This window comes from Coregonus lavaretus (genome assembly GCF_964263955.1).
Source record: "Coregonus lavaretus genome assembly, chromosome: 28".
NCBI classification, from domain to species: domain Eukaryota; kingdom Metazoa; phylum Chordata; class Actinopteri; order Salmoniformes; family Salmonidae; genus Coregonus; species Coregonus lavaretus.
Window position 1 is genome coordinate 36337045 of NC_140015.1, and position 19669 is coordinate 36356713.

Below are 19669 nucleotides of genomic sequence, written 5' to 3' on the forward strand. Positions count from 1 at the left end.
AACAGTTGTTCCTGATAGTGGTTATAAGGGCCTTCTTTAGGTAGATATAGTGATATTGTTGACAGAACAGTTGTTCCTGATAGTGGTTATAAGGGCCTTCTTTAGGTAGATATAGTGATATTGTTGACAGAACAGTTGTTCCTGATAGTGGTTATAAGGGCCTTCTTTAGGTAGATTTAGTGATATTGTTGACAGAACAGTTGTTCCTGATAGTGGTTATAAGGGCCTTCTTTAGGTAGATTTAGTGATATTGTTGACAGAACAGTTGTTCCTGATAGTGGTTATAAGGGCCTTCTTTAGGTAGATTTAGTGATATTGTTGACAGAACAGTTGTTCCTGATAGTGGTTATAAGGGCCTTCTTTAGGTAGATTTAGTGATATTGTTGACAGAACAGTTGTTCCTGATAGTGGTTATAAGGGCCTTCTTTAGGTAGATTTAGTGATATTGTTGACAGAACAGTTGTTCCTGATAGTGGTTATAAGGGCCTTCTTTAGGTAGATTTAGTGATATTGTTGACAGAAACAGTTGTTCCTGATAGTGGTTATAAGGGCCTTCTTTAGGTAGATTTAGTGATATTGTTGACAGAACAGTTGTTCCTGATAGTGGTTATAAGGGCCTTCTTTAGGTAGATTTAGTGATATTGTTGACAGAACAGTTGTTCCTGATAGTGGTTATAAGGGCCTTCTTTAGGTAGATTTAGTGATATTGTTGACAGAACAGTTGTTCCTGATAGTGGTTATAAGGGCCTTCTTTAGGTAGATATAGTGATATTGTTGACAGAACAGTTGTTCCTGATAGTGGTTATAAGGGCCTTCTTTAGGTAGATTTAGTGATATTGTTGACAGAACAGTTGTTCCTGATAGTGGTTATAAGGGCCTTCTTTAGGTAGATATAGTGATATTGTTGACAGAACAGTTGTTCCTGATAGTGGTTATAAGGGCCTTCTTTAGGTAGATTTAGTGATATTGTTGACAGAACAGTTGTTCCTGATAGTGGGTATAAGGGCCTTCTTTAGGTAGATATAGTGATATTGTTGACAGAACAGTTGTTCCTGATAGTGGTTATAAGGGCCTTTAGGTAGATTTAGTGATATTGTTGACAGAACAGTTGTTCCTGATAGTGGTTATAAGGGCCTTCTTTAGGTAGATTTAGTGATATTGTTGACAGAACAGTTGTTCCTGATAGTGGTTATAAGGGCCTTCTTTAGGTAGATATAGTGATATTGTTGACAGAACAGTTGTTCCTGATAGTGGTTATAAGGGCCTTCTTTAGGTAGATTTAGTGATATTGTTGACAGAACAGTTGTTCCTGATAGTGGTTATAAGGGCCTTCTTTAGGTAGATATAGTGATATTGTTGACAGAACAGTTGTTCCTGATAGTGGTTATAAGGGCCTTCTTTAGGTAGATTTAGTGATATTGTTGACAGAACAGTTGTTCCTGATAGTGGTTATAAGGGCTTCTTTAGGTAGATTTAGTGATATTGTTGACAGAAACAGTTGTTCCTGATAGTGGTTATAAGGGCCTTCTTTAGGTAGATTTAGTGATATTGTTGACAGAACAGTTGTTCCTGATAGTGGTTATAAGGGCCTTCTTTAGGTAGATTTAGTGATATTGTTGACAAGAACAGTTGTTCCTGATAGTGGTTATAAGGGCCTTCTTTAGGTAGATTTAGTGATATTGTTGACAGAACAGTTGTTCCTGATAGTGGTTATAAGGGCCTTCTTTAGGTAGATTTAGTGATATTGTTGACAGAACAGTTGTTCCTGATAGTGGTTATAAGGGCCTTCTTTAGGTAGATTTAGTGATATTGTTGACAGAACAGTTGTTCCTGATAGTGGTTATAAGGGCCTTCTTTAGGTAGATTTAGTGATATTGTTGACAGAACAGTTGTTTCCTGATAGTGGTTATAAGGGCCTTCTTTAGGTAGATATAGTGATATTGTTGACAGAACAGTTGTTCCTGATAGTGGTTATAAGGGCCTTCTTTAGGTAGGATTTAGTGATATTGTTGACAGAACAGTTGTTCCTGATAGTGGTTATAAGGGCCTTCTTTAGGTAGATATAGTGATATTGTTGACAGAACAGTTGTTCCTGATAGTGGTTATAAGGGCCTTCTTTAGGTAGATTTAGTGATATTGTTGACAGAACAGTTGTTCCTGATAGTGGGTATAAGGGCCTTCTTTAGGTAGATATAGTGATATTGTTGACAGAACAGTTGTTCCTGATAGTGGTTATAAGGGCCTTTAGGTAGATTTAGTGATATTGTTGACAGAACAGTTGTTCCTGATAGTGGTTATAAGGGCCTTCTTTAGGTAGATATAGTGATATTGTTGACAGAACAGTTGTTCCTGATAGTGGTTATAAGGGCCTTCTTTAGGTAGATATAGTGATATTGTTGACAGAACAGTTGTTCCTGATAGTGGTTATAAGGGCCTTCTTTAGGTAGATTTAGTGATATTGTTGACAGACAACAGTTGTTCCTGATAGTGGTTATAAGGGCCTTCTTTAGGTAGATATAGTGATATTGTTGACAGAACAGTTGTTCCTGATAGTGGTTATAAGGGCCTTCTTTAGGTAGATTTAGTGATATTGTTGACAGAACAGTTGTTCCTGATAGTGGTTATAAGGGCCTTCTTTAGGTAGATATAGTGATATTGTTGACAGAACAGTTGTTCCTGATAGTGGTTATAAGGGCCTTCTTTAGGTAGATTTAGTGATATTGTTGACAGAACAGTTGTTCCTGATAGTGGTTATAAGGGCCTTCTTTAGGTAGATTTAGTGATATTGTTGACAGAACAGTTGTTCCTGATAGTGGTTATAAGGGCCTTCTTTAGGTAGATATAGTGATATTGTTGACAGAACAGTTGTTCCTGATAGTGGTTATAAGGGCCTTCTTTAGGTAGATTTAGTGATATTGTTGACAGAACAGTTGTTCCTGATAGTGGTTATAAGGGCCTTCTTTAGGTAGATATAGTGATATTGTTGACAGAACAGTTGTTCCTGATAGTGGTTATAAGGGCCTTCTTTAGGTAGATATAGTGATATTGTTGACAGAACAGTTGTTCCTGATAGTGGTTATAAGGGCCTTCTTTAGGTAGATATAGTGATATTGTTGACAGAACAGTTGTTCCTGATAGTGGTTATAAGGGCCTTCTTTAGGTAGATTTAGTGATATTGTTGACAGAACAGTTGTTCCTGATAGTGGTTATAAGGGCCTTCTTTAGGTAGATATAGTGATATTGTTGACAGAACAGTTGTTCCTGATAGTGGTTATAAGGGCCTTCTTTAGGTAGATTTAGTGATATTGTTGACAGAACAGTTGTTCCTGATAGTGGTTATAAGGGCCTTCTTTAGGTAGATATAGTGATATTGTTGACAGAACAGTTGTTCCTGATAGTGGTTATAAGGGCCTTCTTTAGGTAGATATAGTGATATTGTTGACAGAACAGTTGTTCCTGATAGTGGTTATAAGGGCCTTCTTTAGGTAGATATAGTGATATTGTTGACAGAACAGTTGTTCCTGATAGTGGTTATAAGGGCCTTCTTTAGGTAGATTTAGTGATATTGTTGACAGAACAGTTGTTCCTGATAGTGGTTATAAGGGCCTTCTTTAGGTAGATATAGTGATATTGTTGACAGAACAGTTGTTCCTGATAGTGGTTATAAGGGCCTTCTTTAGGTAGATTTAGTGATATTGTTGACAGAACAGTTGTTCCTGATAGTGGTTATAAGGGCCTTCTTTAGGTAGATTTAGTGATATTGTTGACAGAACAGTTGTTCCTGATAGTGGTTATAAGGGCCTTCTTTAGGTAGATTTAGTGATATTGTTGACAGAACAGTTGTTCCTGATAGTGGTTATAAGGGCCTTCTTTAGGTAGATTTAGTGATATTGTTGACAGAAACAGTTGTTCCTGATAGTGGTTATAAGGGCCTTCTTTAGGTAGATTTAGTGATATTGTTGACAGAAACAGTTGTTCCTGATAGTGGTTATAAGGGCCTTCTTTAGGTAGATTTAGTGATATTGTTGACAGAAACAGTTGTTCCTGATAGTGGTTATAAGGGCCTTCTTTAGGTAGATTTAGTGATATTGTTGACAGAAACAGTTGTTCCTGATAGTGGTTATAAGGGCCTTCTTTAGGTAGATTTAGTGATATTGTTGACAGAACAGTTGTTCCTGATAGTGGTTATAAGGGCCTTCTTTAGGTAGATATAGTGATATTGTTGACAGAACAGTTGTTCCTGATAGTGGTTATAAGGGCCTTCTTTAGGTAGATTTAGTGATATTGTTGACAGAACAGTTGTTCCTGATAGTGGTTATAAGGGCCTTCTTTAGGTAGATATAGTGATATTGTTGACAGAACAGTTGTTCCTGATAGTGGGTTATAAGGGCCTTCTTTAGGTAGATTTAGTGATATTGTTGACAGAAACAGTTGTTCCTGATAGTGGTTATAAGGGCCTTCTTTAGGTAGATATAGTGATATTGTTGACAGAACAGTTGTTCCTGATAGTGGTTATAAGGGCCTTCTTTAGGTAGATTTAGTGATATTGTTGACAGAACAGTTGTTCCTGATAGTGGTTATAAGGGCCTTCTTTAGGTAGATATAGTGATATTGTTGACAGAACAGTTGTTCCTGATAGTGGGTTATAAGGGCCTTCTTTAGGTAGATATAGTGATATTGTTGACAGAACAGTTGTTCCTGATAGTGGTTATAAGGGCCTTCTTTAGGTAGATATAGTGATATTGTTGACAGAACAGTTGTTCCTGATAGTGGTTATAAGGGCCTTCTTTAGGTAGATTTAGTGATATTGTTGACAGAACAGTTGTTCCTGATAGTGGTTATAAGGGCCTTCTTTAGGTAGATATAGTGATATTGTTGACAGAACAGTTGTTCCTGATAGTGGTTATAAGGGCCTTCTTTAGGTAGATTTAGTGATATTGTTGACAGAACAGTTGTTCCTGATAGTGGTTATAAGGGCCTTCTTTAGGTAGATTTAGTGATATTGTTGACAGAACAGTTGTTCCTGATAGTGGTTATAAGGGCCTTCTTTAGGTAGATTTAGTGATATTGTTGACAGAACAGTTGTTCCTGATAGTGGTTATAAGGGCCTTCTTTAGGTAGATTTAGTGATATTGTTGACAGAAACAGTTGTTCCTGATAGTGGTTATAAGGGCCTTCTTTAGGTAGATTTAGTGATATTGTTGACAAAACAGTTGTTCCTGATAGTGGTTATAAGGGCCTTCTTTAGGTAGATTTAGTGATATTGTTGACAGAACAGTTGTTCCTGATAGTGGTTATAAGGGCCTTCTTTAGGTAGATATAGTGATATTGTTGACAGAACAGTTGTTCCTGATAGTGGTTATAAGGGCCTTCTTTAGGTAGATTTAGTGATATTGTTGACAGAACAGTTGTTCCTGATAGTGGTTATAAGGGCCTTCTTTAGGTAGATATAGTGATATTGTTGACAGAACAGTTGTTCCTGATAGTGGTTATAAGGGCCTTCTTTAGGTAGATATAGTGATATTGTTGACAGAACAGTTGTTCCTGATAGTGGTTATAAGGGCCTTCTTTAGGTAGATATAGTGATATTGTTGACAGAACAGTTGTTCCTGATAGTGGTTATAAGGGCCTTCTTTAGGTAGATTTAGTGATATTGTTGACAGAACAGTTGTTCCTGATAGTGGTTATAAGGGCCTTCTTTAGGTAGATATAGTGATATTGTTGACAGAACAGTTGTTCCTGATAGTGGTTATAAGGGCCTTCTTTAGGTAGATTTAGTGATATTGTTGACAGAACAGTTGTTCCTGATAGTGGTTATAAGGGCCTTCTTTAGGTAGATTTAGTGATATTGTTGACAGAACAGTTGTTCCTGATAGTGGTTATAAGGGCCTTCTTTAGGTAGATTTAGTGATATTGTTGACAGAACAGTTGTTCCTGATAGTGGTTATAAGGGCCTTCTTTAGGTAGATTTAGTGATATTGTTGACAGAACAGTTGTTCCTGATAGTGGTTATAAGGGCCTTCTTTAGGTAGATTTAGTGATATTGTTGACAGAAACAGTTGTTCCTGATAGTGGTTATAAGGGCCTTCTTTAGGTAGATTTAGTGATATTGTTGACAGAACAGTTGTTCCTGATAGTGGTTATAAGGGCCTTCTTTAGGTAGATATAGTGATATTGTTGACAGAACAGTTGTTCCTGATAGTGGTTATAAGGGCCTTCTTTAGGTAGATTTAGTGATATTGTTGACAGAACAGTTGTTCCTGATAGTGGTTATAAGGGCCTTCTTTAGGTAGATATAGTGATATTGTTGACAGAACAGTTGTTCCTGATAGTGGTTATAAGGGCCTTCTTTAGGTAGATTTAGTGATATTGTTGACAGAACAGTTGTTCCTGATAGTGGTTATAAGGGCCTTCTTTAGGTAGATATAGTGATATTGTTGACAGAACAGTTGTTCCTGATAGTGGGTTATAAGGGCCTTCTTTAGGTAGATATAGTGATATTGTTGACAGAACAGTTGTTCCTGATAGTGGTTATAAGGGCCTTTTAGGTAGATTTAGTGATATTGTTGACAGAACAGTTGTTCCTGATAGTGGTTATAAGGGCCTTCTTTAGGTAGATATAGTGATATTGTTGACAGAACAGTTGTTCCTGATAGTGGTTATAAGGGCCTTCTTTAGGTAGATATAGTGATATTGTTGACAGAACAGTTGTTCCTGATAAGTGGTTATAAGGGCCTTCTTTAGGTAGATTTAGTGATATTGTTGACAGAACAGTTGTTCCTGATAGTGGTTATAAGGGCCTTCTTTAGGTAGATATAGTGATATTGTTGACAAGAACAGTTGTTCCTGATAGTGGTTATAAGGGCCTTCTTTAGGTAGATTTAGTGATATTGTTGACAGAACAGTTGTTCCTGATAGTGGTTATAAGGGCCTTCTTTAGGTAGATTTAGTGATATTGTTGACAGAACAGTTGTTCCTGATAGTGGGTTATAAGGGCCTTCTTTAGGTAGATTTAGTGATATTGTTGACAGAACAGTTGTTCCTGATAGTGGTTATAAGGGCCTTCTTTAGGTAGATATAGTGATATTGTTGACAGAACAGTTGTTCCTGATAGTGGTTATAAGGGCCTTCTTTAGGTAGATTTAGTGATATTGTTGACAGAACAGTTGTTCCTGATAGTGGTTATAAGGGCCTTCTTTAGGTAGATATAGTGATATTGTTGACAGAACAGTTGTTCCTGATAGTGGTTATAAGGGCCTTCTTTAGGTAGATATAGTGATATTGTTGACAGAACAGTTGTTCCTGATAGTGGTTATAAGGGCCTTCTTTAGGTAGATATAGTGATATTGTTGACAGAACAGTTGTTCCTGATAGTGGTTATAAGGGCCTTCTTTAGGTAGATTTAGTGATATTGTTGACAGAACAGTTGTTCCTGATAGTGGTTATAAGGGCCTTCTTTAGGTAGATATAGTGATATTGTTGACAGAACAGTTGTTCCTGATAGTGGTTATAAGGGCCTTCTTTAGGTAGATTTAGTGATATTGTTGACAGAACAGTTGTTCCTGATAGTGGGTTATAAGGGCCTTCTTTAGGTAGATATAGTGATATTGTTGACAGAACAGTTGTTCCTGATAGTGGTGTATAAGGGCCTTCTTTAGGTAGATATAGTGATATTGTTGACAGAACAGTTGTTCCTGATAGTGGTTATAAGGGCCTTCTTTAGGTAGATATAGTGATATTGTTGACAGAACAGTTGTTCCTGATAGTGGTTATAAGGGCCTTCTTTAGGTAGATATAGTGATATTGTTGACAGAACAGTTGTTCCTGATAGTGGTTATAAGGGCCTTCTTTAGGTAGATATAGTGATATTGTTGACAGAACAGTTGTTCCTGATAGTGGTTATAAGGGCCTTCTTTAGGTAGATATAGTGATATTGTTGACAGAACAGTTGTTCCTGATAGTGGTTATAAGGGCCTTCTTTAGGTAGATATAGTGATATTGTTGACAGAACAGTTGTTCCTGATAGTGGTTATAAGGGCCTTCTTTAGGTAGATTTAGTGATATTGTTGACAGAACAGTTGTTCCTGATAGTGGTTATAAGGGCCTTCTTTAGGTAGATTTAGTGATATTGTTGACAGAACAGTTGTTCCTGATAGTGGTTATAAGGGCCTTCTTTAGGTAGATTTAGTGATATTGTTGACAGAACAGTTGTTCCTGATAGTGGTTATAAGGGCCTTCTTTAGGTAGATTTAGTGATATTGTGGACAGAACAGTTGTTCCTGATAGTGGTTATAAGGGCCTTCTTTAGGTAGATTTAGTGATATTGTTGACAGAACAGTTGTTCCTGATAGTGGTTATAAGGGCCTTCTTTAGGTAGATATAGTGATATTGTTGACAGAACAGTTGTTCCTGATAGTGGTTATAAGGGCCTTCTTTAGGTAGATTTAGTGATATTGTTGACAGAACAGTTGTTCCTGATAGTGGTTATAAGGGCCTTCTTTAGGTAGATTTAGTGATATTGTTGACAGAACAGTTGTTCCTGATAGTGGTTATAAGGGCCTTCTTTAGGTAGATTTAGTGATATTGTTGACAGAACAGTTGTTCCTGATAGTGGTTATAAGGGCCTTCTTTAGGTAGATTTAGTGATATTGTTGACAAAACAGTTGTTCCTGATAGTGGTTATAAGGGCCTTCTTTAGGTAGATTTAGTGATATTGTTGACAGAACAGTTGTTTCTTTCCTTCTTTCTTTCTTTCTTTCTATTTACAGCGCTTCACACTGTTTGTGAAAGAGAGATGCGTGATGGCAGCTGAAAATTACTTTTTTCCAATCACGGATAATTACAAAAAACACTCGTATCATAATCGTATTTGGAAAATCCGTTAAGTTGTATAAGGACGTTTTGTTAACGTCTTCTTTGGCAACCAGAAAAATATATCTTGCTCTGTGGGTAACTGAGATGACAGAAGAATTAAAAAGTTTACCCTCTTCATTGTCTGTGTCTTTAAGCGGTGAGTCTTTGGACTTGGAGCGGCTGCAGGGCCAGAGAGTGCCACACTTAGCCAGACGTGTGAGCACCATAGACTGCAACATGCTCAACACCAGGATGACCAAACAGAAACAGAAGTGCTTTCCTATGGAGAACAACAAGAGAGAGAGATGTGTGAGTGTTATATGGACGCACTCTACACACACACACACACACACACACACACACACATTGTGATGTTGTGGTATTGTGGATTTTATATTGTACATTTGTAATAATAGAGTAATGTCTTGTATGATGTCATGTTTTATTGATGAAGACTGTTGTGTTTTGTTGTGATGTAACTTTGAATCCTAATAAATACTAAATATGGTGGCAGAGAGGGACTGTATACAGTGGGGAAAAAAAGTATTTAGTCAGCCACCAATTGTGCAAGTTCTCCCACTTAAAAAGATGAGAGAGGCCTGTAATTTTCATCATAGGTACACGTCAACTATGACAGACAAAATGAGAAAAAAAAATCCAGAAAATCACATTGTAGGATTTTTAAGGAATTTATTTGCAAATTATGGTGGAAAATAAGTATTTGGTCAATAACAAAAGTTTCTCAATACTTTATTATATACCCTTTGTTGGCAATGACACCGGTCAAACATTTTCTGTAAGTCTTCACAAGGTTTTCACACACTGTTGCTGGTATTTTGGCCCATTCCTCCATGCAGATCTCCTCTAGAGCAGTGATGTTTTGGGGCTGTCGCTGGGCAACACAGACTTTCAACTCCCTCCAAAGATTTTCTATGGGGTTGAGATCTGGAGACTGGCTAGGCCACTCCAGGACCTTGAAATGCTTCTTACGAAGCCACTCCTTCGTTGCCCGGGCGGTGTGTTTGGGATCATTGTCATGCTGAAAGACCCAGCCACGTTTAATCTTCAATGCCCTTGCTGATGGAAGGAGGTTTTCACTGAAAATCTCACGATACATGGCCCCATTCATTCTTTCCTTTACACGGATCAGTCGTCCTGGTCCCTTTGCAGAAAAACAGCCCCAAAGCATGATGTTTCCACCCTCATGCTTCACAGTAGGTATGGTGTTCTTTGGATGCAACTCAGCATCCTTTGTCCTCCAAACACGACGAGTTGAGTTTTTACCAAGAAGTTCTATTTTGGTTTCATCTGACCATATGACATTCTCCCAATCCTCTTCTGGATCATCCAAATGCACTCTAGCAAACTTCAGACGGGCCTGGACATGTACTGGCTTAAGCAGGGGGACACGTCTGGCACTGAAGGATTTGAGTCCCTGGCGGCGTAGTGTGTTACTGATGGTAGGCTTTGTTACTTTGGTCCCAGCTCTCTGCAGGTCATTCACTAGGTCCCCCCGTGTGGTTCTGGGATTTTTGCTCACCGTTCTTGTGATCATTTTGACCCCACGGGGTGAGATCTTGCGTGGAGCCCCAGATCGAGGGAGATTATCAGTGGTCTTGTATGTCTTCCATTTCCTAATAATTGCTCCCACAGTTGATTTCTTCAAACCAAGCTGCTTACCTATTGCAGATTCAGTCTTCCCAGCCTGGTGCAGGTCTACAATTTTGTTTCTGGTGTCCTTTGACAGCTCTTTGGTCTTGGCCATAGTGGAGTTTGGAGTGTGACTGTTTGAGGTTGTGGACAGGTGTCTTTTATACTGATAACAAGTTCAAACAGGTGCCATTAATACAGGTAACGAGTGGAGGACAGAGGAGCCTCTTAAAAAAGAAGTTACAGGTCTGTGAGAGCCAGAAATCTTGCTTGTTTGTAGGTGACCAAATACTTATTTTCCACCATAATTTGCAAATAAATTCATAAAAAATCCTACAATGTGATTTTCTGGAATTTTTTTTCTCATTTTGTCTGTCATAGTTGACGTGTACCAATGATGAAAATTACAGGCCTCTCTCATCTTTTTAAGTGGGAGAACTTGCACAATTGGTGGCTGACTAAATACTTTTTTCCCCCACTGTACATGAAACTGATGTCAGTGTGCTGCTAACAGTATAGCTTCCTTTACTGTCCCTGTAACATATTGGGCTAGAACTGGTGATCCTCTGCTCACAAACACATGACCGTCCTCCTTGACAACGTACCAACCAATTGAACTATAAAAAAAATATCAAATTGAATAGCTCCCTTGGCAACATTTCAAGCTAGCTGTGGAATGAGCTTACGGCACGTTCTTAACTCTGTTACATACACACCTGTTATAACAAAATGCTGTTTCATTCTGGTGCATTACACACAGGATACTCACGGATGATGGGGCTGCACTGGCCTCCACCAGGCAGAAGATCCTTGAGGATGATGAGGAACATGATGAAGCTGAGAACCAGTGTAACCTTGAAGGGGATGCGCTTGCCCTTTCCCAGTGGCAAAGTATAGCTCACCACATCAGCCACAATGATCAGTATACTGGGCAGGACCAGGGTCAGAAACGGGGTTTCGGACCGCATTTTCAGCGACACCTGTGAAGACAGATTGGTAGGCCAGAGAGGAAGAGTTTTTGCATCTAAACGTTTGTTTGACATTGAAAGGGAAGAGCATTACACTTCAAAATCAAACTGTCAGATGTTTTCAGAATTCAAAAGAAGTCTAATGTCAATGAGTCCACATCCTTCACCATCGGTTGTGTACAGTTGAAGTCGGAAGTTTACATACACCTTACATATACATTTAAACTCAGTTTTTCACAATTCCTGACATTTAATCCTAATAAAAATTCCCTGTTTTAGGTCAGTTAAGATCACCACTTTATTTGAAGAATGTGAAATGTCAGAATAATAGTAGAGAGAATAATTTATTTCAGCTTTTATTTATTTCATCACATTCCCAGTGGGTCAGAAGTTTACATACACTCAATTAGTATTTGGTAGCATTGCCTTTAAATTGTTTAACTTGTGTCAAATGTTTTGGTTAGCCTTCCAAAAGCTTCCCACAATAAGTTCGGTGAATTTTGGCCCATTCCTCCTGACAGAGCTGGTGTAACTGAGTCAGGTTTGTAGGCCTCCTTGCTCGCACACGCTTTTTCAGTTCTGCCCACACATTTTCTATAGGATTGAGGTCAGGGCTTTGTGATGGCCACTCCAATACCTTGACTTTGTTGTCCTTAAGCCATTTTGCCACAACTTTGGAAGTATGCTTGGGGTCGTTGTCCATTTGGAAAACCCATTTGCGACCAAGCTTTAACTTCCTGACTGATGTCTTGAGATGTTGCTTCAATATATCCACATAATTTTCCTTCCTCATGATGCCATCTATTTTGTGAAGTGCACCAGTCCCTCCTGCAGCAAAGCACCCCCACAGCATTATCCTGCCACCACCGTGCTTCACAGTTGGGATGGTGTTCTTCGGCTTGCAAGCTACCCCCTTTTTCCTCCAAATATAACGATGGTCATTATGGCCAAACAGTTCTATTTTTGTTTCATCAGACCAGAGGACATTTCTCCAAAAAGTACGATCTTTGTCCCCATGTGCAGTTGCAAACTGTAGTTTGGCTTTTTAATGGCGGTTTTGGAGCAGCGGCTTCTTCCTTGCTGAGCGGCCTTTCAGGTTATGTCGATATAGGACTCGTTTTACTGTGGATATAGATACTTTTGTACCTGTTTCCTCCAGCATCTTCACAGGGTCCTTTGCTGTTGTTCTGGGATTGATTTGCACTTTTCGCACCAAAGTACGTTCATCTCTAGGAGACAGAACGCGTGTCCTTCCTGAGTGGTATGACAGCTGCGTTTCCCATGGTGTTTATACTTGCGTATTATTGTTTGTACAGATGAACGTGGTACCTTCAGGCGTTCGGAAATTGCTCTCAAGGATGAACCAGACTTGTGGATGTCGAGATTTTTTTTTCTGAGGTCTTGGCTGATTTCTTTTAATTTTCCCATGATGTCAAGCAAAGAGGCACTGAGTTTGAAGGTAGGCCTTGAAATACATCCACAGGTACACCTCCAATTGACTCAAATGATGTCAATTAGCCTATCAGAAGCTTCTAAAGCCATGACATCATTTTCTGGAATTTTCCAAGCTGTTTAAAGGCACAGTCAACTTAGTGTATGTAAACTTCTGACCCACTGGAATTGTGATACAGTGAATTATAAGTGAAATAATCTGTCTGTAAACAATTGTTGGAAAAATTACTTGTGTCATGCACAAAGTAGATGTCCTAACCGACTTGCCAAAACAATAGTTTGTTAAGAAGAAATTTGTGGAGTGGTTGAAAAACAAGTTTTAATGACTCCAACCTAAGTGTATGTAAACTTCAGACTTCAACTGTACATCTAGCTATGCCTTAACCCCAAATTAATGGGAAAAGATACGCACTGTAAATCTTTAAATTACATGGTGCATATCTTTTCTATTCATTTTCGATTGTGGCATGTAGCTGGATCAACAAAAACAGATGTGATGTGTATTTATCTCAACTGAATACTACTTATGAAAGGTATGAAAACATCAGGCAAATGTTGATTCAAGTGTATTGTCTTTTTTGAGTGTAAATGTTTTTCAAGCTTAAGCAAAATAGGAAGAGTAAAGTATCTTTACATGTCCCTCATAAAAAAACAACAACGGAAATCACCAAGGAGCACTCACTAACCCATAGATAGTTGCGATCATCTCTGCCTCCTTTAGCATTGAGTTCCACTGCCTCGGTTAGCCAGTCCCCGCGGTTTGCGCTAGTTTTGCTCACATTCCCAAAGGTCAGGAACATGCCACATCCTGAAGAAAGCAGATATTTGATGCTAGTTCACTCCTTACCATAGCTTATAACGAAACATATTTGTTTATATCAATAGGCATTAGGGGTGTAACGATTCACAGCATATTTGGTTCAGTTCATTCCATGATTTTTGGCTCTTGGTTCGGTTTTATCTTGGTTCTCAGGAGAGGATGGAAAAACTAGCACATAGAACATTTTGAAATGAGAAAAACGTTTGAATAAAGTAATGAACATTTTAATCCCTCCTCCAGTGGCAGTAGCCTAACTAATATTTCTGAAGGAGCCACTTTGGTGAAACAACGTCACTGGTAGATCCATTCTTACAATGGCTGGTATGAAGTTATAAGGTCATAAATATCAAAGCAACGTTTCTCAAGTTCATACTAGTAGTCAATCATGGCCCTAAGAAACAGTTTGATTAATTCTGGCAGGCATATCAAAACAAAACGTCTTTGTTTTGGTAGCCTGCGGTCTCTGAGAGAAAAGTGCCACACTAAATATGGAGTTGATTTGGCCATGACATTTTGACAATCGCACAATTTCCCCTATCACTCCCATAGATTTTTTGTTTGCGGAGGGCTAATGTTAGCTGAAGTTTGTAGTTGTTCTTCAGAGAAAACCGAACCATGGATTACACTTTCTCTTATCTCATAAACTACTTTCAGGGTGAGGAACCATCTAACATCAAGTTGTAAATTCCTGAACTTCCCCTTCAAGTCTAGGCTAAAGCTTACAGGAGTAATCAAATAATACAAATATGGGAGATTTCTTCCTTTCAGCATACACACTATACAACACTGCCTCTTATCCTGTCTCATACCGTACAGAACAACATTCTGCCGGGTTTTATAACTCCCGTCTATCCTCATGTAATAATGCTGAAAACATTTCCCCTGCATTTATCTATTTCACGCTACTGCCTTGAACTATACATCGAATTAGAGCTTGCATTTGTTATGTTGTTATATAATTCTTATTTGTGCTATAATTATGAATTTACCTTATTTAGTTTGTAAGATAACTTATATTAAAGATTGTCCATCTTTATTATTATAATTTACAAACGGTGGTGTAATGGTATTTTTCTTTTCCTCCTGAAAACCAAGATAAAACAGAGTCAAGAATCCAAGGACTGAACCAATCCAACATTTTTGTGAACCATTACACCCCTTATATTCATTGTGTCCAGCCAACTAACGAGCACCAAAATAAATACTAGACAGTCAGGAAGCATAGAACATTCTAAAGACGACAAATAATCTGAATTGCAGTAGGCTATACAGATTTTAAAAAGTTGTCGTTGTTTTTGGTAACATCTTGTTTTTTAGTAAGATCTTTTGTAAGTAATTGTGTGCAAGAGCCGTTTAGCAGACAGAATGAGGTTTGAAATTATGCTCTTACCTCTAAGTGCCCACACATTGATTCCGATGGCGCAGAAATCTGAAGCGAAGGGGTAATTGTATAGATTGACCTCACAGCCCACCACAGTATTCATGATGACCATGTGCTCTATAGTCCCGTTGCTGTGCACCAGCAAATCCTTGTTGCCGTGCTTCATCGTTGTTTGTACTCTTTAGACATGAGAGGTTGAGGACAGACAACTGAGGATTGATATACTAAAACTGTCCCATTGAAACATTTGGCCAATCAAAACATATTAGTACTGTATCTCTAATTCTGTCCATGTTTCACTCGCTATTTAGAAGATCACACATACATTGACTGTAATGTTATAAAAGGAATCAAAATAAAACTTGAAAGTACATTTCCTGAAAAAAATGTGGTGTGCTTGCTTGTTTTAAAGTATTTATGTAATTTTAAAGTGTTGAAAATGCTAATGTTGTTTTAATGTTTGTAGCTGAAATGGCTAAAGAGCGGGTAGCATTTAAATGTATACCACTGTGTTCTTATGGTTGGCATTGAATCCATGAAGTTTTATGATGATTAATGCTAATCACCACTGTTTATAGTTTATAAAGGTTTTAAAGAATTACAAGTTAGGATAGCCTGAACATGTGAAAGTTGGTTTGGCATCTCTAGCTTGAATGGTTCAAGAGTTACTGTTGGTGAGTTTTATTTCATGCAAATGTATGCAATGCTTATAGTTATAGTTGATAAACGTTTTTAATAGCTTACTGTGTATTCCTATGGTTCTCATTCAAACCCATGTTAATTTAAATGGTTATAGTTCAGAAAGTATAAATAGTATAAAAGCAATCCAAGTTGGGTCGGTTGATTGGTGTTGATAGCTTGGCTGGTGGAAGAGCAGTGGCGAATTCAGATACTTTCCATTACATTGTAGTCATTTAGCAGACACTCTTATCCAGAGTGACTTACAGTTAGTGAGTGCATACATTTTCATACTGGCTCCCCGTGGGAATCGAACCCACAACCCTGGCGTTGCAAACGCCATGCTCTACCAACTGAGCTACACAGGACTATCAAGTCTATGTAGCTTTTATGATAATTTAAAATGGTTGTAAATGTTATAACAATTCTGAATGCAAACAATCTAAGTTGGTATCTTAAATAGTTTAAGCTCTAGAGCGGGCGGAAGAAATATAAGAAGAAGAAGACTATGAGATCAATTTAGAGGTGTGCTTTCCCATCAGCAAGCCACCTAAAAATAAATGAAACATAACATAAATTATTGTAATCTGTTGTAAGTGGACTCACCCATTAGTCACATGTAGTTCAGGAGTCCAGATTTTTCTGACAGGCAGGACCACCATATCATGATGATAGACTGATGTGTCCCATGATAAGTCAGGGTCTTCCCAAGACTAGTTTAGAATCATAATCATGAGTATTATAACAAAATATCACATTTACTTAAATGTCTCCCTGGATTTTTTTATGTGTACTTACCAGCATGACTTGCAGACGACTCTCAAAGCGAAGGTTTTTTGTGTCCTATTAGGAAGAGAATAATTAATCGTCACATAATGATACAACTGTCAATAGGTCATCTGTGACACTCATATTGTACAAAACTCCTCACAATTAAAAGGAACAGAAAGGGACTTACAACAGACAGAGTTTCGTACACTATTGACGGCACACTGATATTTGAGATGCATGATGGAGACTGTGGCTGACTCAGAGCTTCTTTCGCAATCAGCATGCTGGCCAGACATCGACGTGTCGTACAGGATGGTGTGGTTGCACTGGATGAAGTGGCTGCACTTGATGAAGTGGCTGCATTGGATAGAGGGTCTGCTGCAGATACTGTGTAACCAGAGACGGGTATTTAATTTCAGAAAAATACATTGGATTTATATAGTGCTTTTCTAGGAACCAATTATGCTTTCCAATAGTTCAACCACACAGAACAAGAAATGACAAACTGAATCTAAATGAAATGGAATAAGGTTGTTGCATGGCTTCATAGTAGTGACTCACTATCTGTGAAAAGTGATCTAAACCTGATACTCTATCACTAGTCCATTATCGCTCCAATACACTACATGACTAAAAGTATGTAGACACTTGCTCGTCGAGCATCTCATTCCAAAATCATGGGCATTAATATGGAGTTGGTCTCCCCTTTGCTGCTATAAAAGCCTCCACTCTTCTGGGAAGGCTTTCCACTAGATGTTGGAACATGGCTGCGGGGACTTGCTTCCATCGATGGGGTTGAGGTCAGGGCTCTATGCAGGTCAGTCAAGTTCTTCCACACCGATCTCGACAAACCATTTCTGTATGGACCTCGCTTTGTGCACGGAGGCATTGTCATACTGAAATAGGAAAGGGCCTTCCCCAAACTTTTGCCACAAAGTTGGAAGCACAGAATCGTCTAGAATGTCATTGTATGCCGTAGCGTTAAGATTTCCCTTCACTGGAACTAAGGGGCCTAGCCCGAACCATGAAAAACAGCCCCAGACCATGATTCCTTCTCCACCAAATTTACAGTTGGCACTATGCATTGGGGGAAGTAGCGTTCTCCAGGCATCCGGCAAACCCAGATTTGTCCGTCGGACTGCCAGATGGTGAAGCTTGATTCATCACTCCAGAGAACGCGTTTCCACTGCTCCAGAGTCCAATGGCGGCGAGCTTTACACCACTCCAGCCAACACTTGGCATTGCGCGTGGTGGTCTTAGGCTTGTGTGCGGCTGCTCGGCCATGGAAACCCATTTCATGAAGCTCCCAACGAACAGTTATTGTGCTGACGTTGCTTCCAGAGGCATTTTGGAACTCGGTAGTGAGTGTTGAAACCGAGGACAGACAATTTTTACGCGCTACGCACTTCAGCACTCGGGGATCCTGTTCTGTGCGCTTGTGTGGCCTACCACTTCGCGGCTGAGCCGTTGTTGCTCCTAGATGTTTTCACTCACAATAACAGCACTTACAGTTGACCAGGGCAGCTCTAGCAGGGCAGAATTTTATGAATGGACTTGTTAGAAAGGTGGCATCCTATGATGATGGTGCTACGTTGAAAGTCACTGAGCTCTTCAATAAGGCCATTCTACTGCCAATGTTTGTCTATGGAGATTGCATGGCGGTGTGGTCGATTTTATACACCTGTCAGCAACAGGTGTGGCTGAAATAGCCAAATCCACTAATTTGAAGGGGTGTCCACATACTTTTGTATATTTAGTGTATCTGCAAATCAGAACAATAAAGATCACATTCTTTTAGTGCAATTTGTGTCTGTTTTAAGAAGAGTAAAATGCAGCTCAATATCTTACCTGTTAACAAGAGTAGGAAGAAGAGACAACATTTCAGCTTGCTGTGGTCCATGGGTCTCATCCCTGCACGTCCTCCTGTCACAAAGCATATAGACTCAGTTGGACATTGGTATACAGTCTTAGGAGAAATTAAGATGAGTTTCCTCTAATGAAACTTTTAGAAGAAGGACTGAAAACCTACCTTTAGCTGCTTAGTGATCACCACTTGCCTTCTCCTGTCCTCTCTAGCCAGTAACACACTTGGGATGACCCTTATAAAGGCTGCTCTGGAACATTTTGTCACAGCAGACTTCCACGAGAACATACACACCCCTACAAACTGTCTACATGTTAATATGATTCTCGATATTATACAGGATGTCCTTGGCCATAATCCCCAAATAATTAGTTTTTTAATTAACCTCCCAGGATTCATTTCACCCATCCTTTGTAAACAACAACCACAACAGACATGTAATTACAGTGAGGGGAAAAAAGTATTTGATCCCCTGCTGATTTTGTACGTTTGCCCACTGACAAAGAAATTATCAGTCTATAATTTTAATGGTAGGTTTATTTGAACAGTGAGAGACAGAATAACAACAAAAGAATCCAGAAAAATGCATTTAAAAAATGTTATAAATTGATTTGCATTTTAATGAGGAAAATAAGTATTTGACCCCTCTGCAAAACATGACTTAGTACTTGGTGGCAAAACCCTTGTTGGCAATCACAGAGGTCAGACGTTTCTTGTAGTTGGCCACCAGGTTTGCACACATCTCAGGAGGGATTTTGTCCCACTCCTCTTTGCAGATCTTTTCCAAGTCATTAAGGTTTCGAGGCTGACGTTTGGCAACTCGAACCTTCAGCTCCCTCCACAGATTTTCTATGGGATTAAGGTCTGAAGACTGGCTAGGCCACTCCAGGACCTTAATGTGCTTCTTCTTGAGCCACTCCTTTGTTGCCTTGGCCGTGTGTTTTGGGTCATTGTCATGCTGGAATACCCATTCACGACCCATTTTCAATGCCCTGGCTGAGGGAAGGAGGTTCTCACCCAAGATTTGATGGTATATGGCCCCGTCCATCGTCCCTTTGATGCGGTAAAGTTGTCCTGTCCCCTTAGCAGAAAAACACCCCCAAAGCATAATGTTTCCACCTCCATGTTTGACGGTGGGGATGGTGTTCTTGGGGTCATAGGCAGCATTCCTCCTCCACCAAACACGGCGAGTTGAGTTGATGCCAAAGAGCTTGATTTTGGTCTCATCTGAC

At 39.1% G+C, this 19669-nt stretch overlaps 1 protein-coding gene across 1 annotated transcript in view; it reads right to left on the reverse strand.

Moving 5' to 3' along the window:
- The window catches only part of LOC311103247 (5-hydroxytryptamine receptor 3A-like), a gene marked incomplete at its 3' end in the record, with an annotated part of 20625 nt that extends 2122 nt beyond the window's left edge, over positions 1-18503 (reverse strand). The window contains exons 1-8 of the mRNA XM_084144786.1: positions 18422-18503; positions 16761-16960; positions 16601-16645; positions 16409-16515; positions 15134-15303; positions 13610-13731; positions 11273-11483; positions 8984-9133 (exon numbers count right to left, since the gene is read on the reverse strand). Of these exons, the coding sequence (XP_084000912.1) occupies positions 8984-9133; positions 11273-11483; positions 13610-13731; positions 15134-15303; positions 16409-16515; positions 16601-16645; positions 16761-16960; positions 18422-18482 (1066 nt within the window). The 5' untranslated portion in view covers positions 18483-18503. The remainder of the gene's footprint in view (positions 1-8983; positions 9134-11272; positions 11484-13609; positions 13732-15133; positions 15304-16408; positions 16516-16600; positions 16646-16760; positions 16961-18421) is intronic.
- Between the last annotated feature and the right edge of the window lie 1166 nt (positions 18504-19669).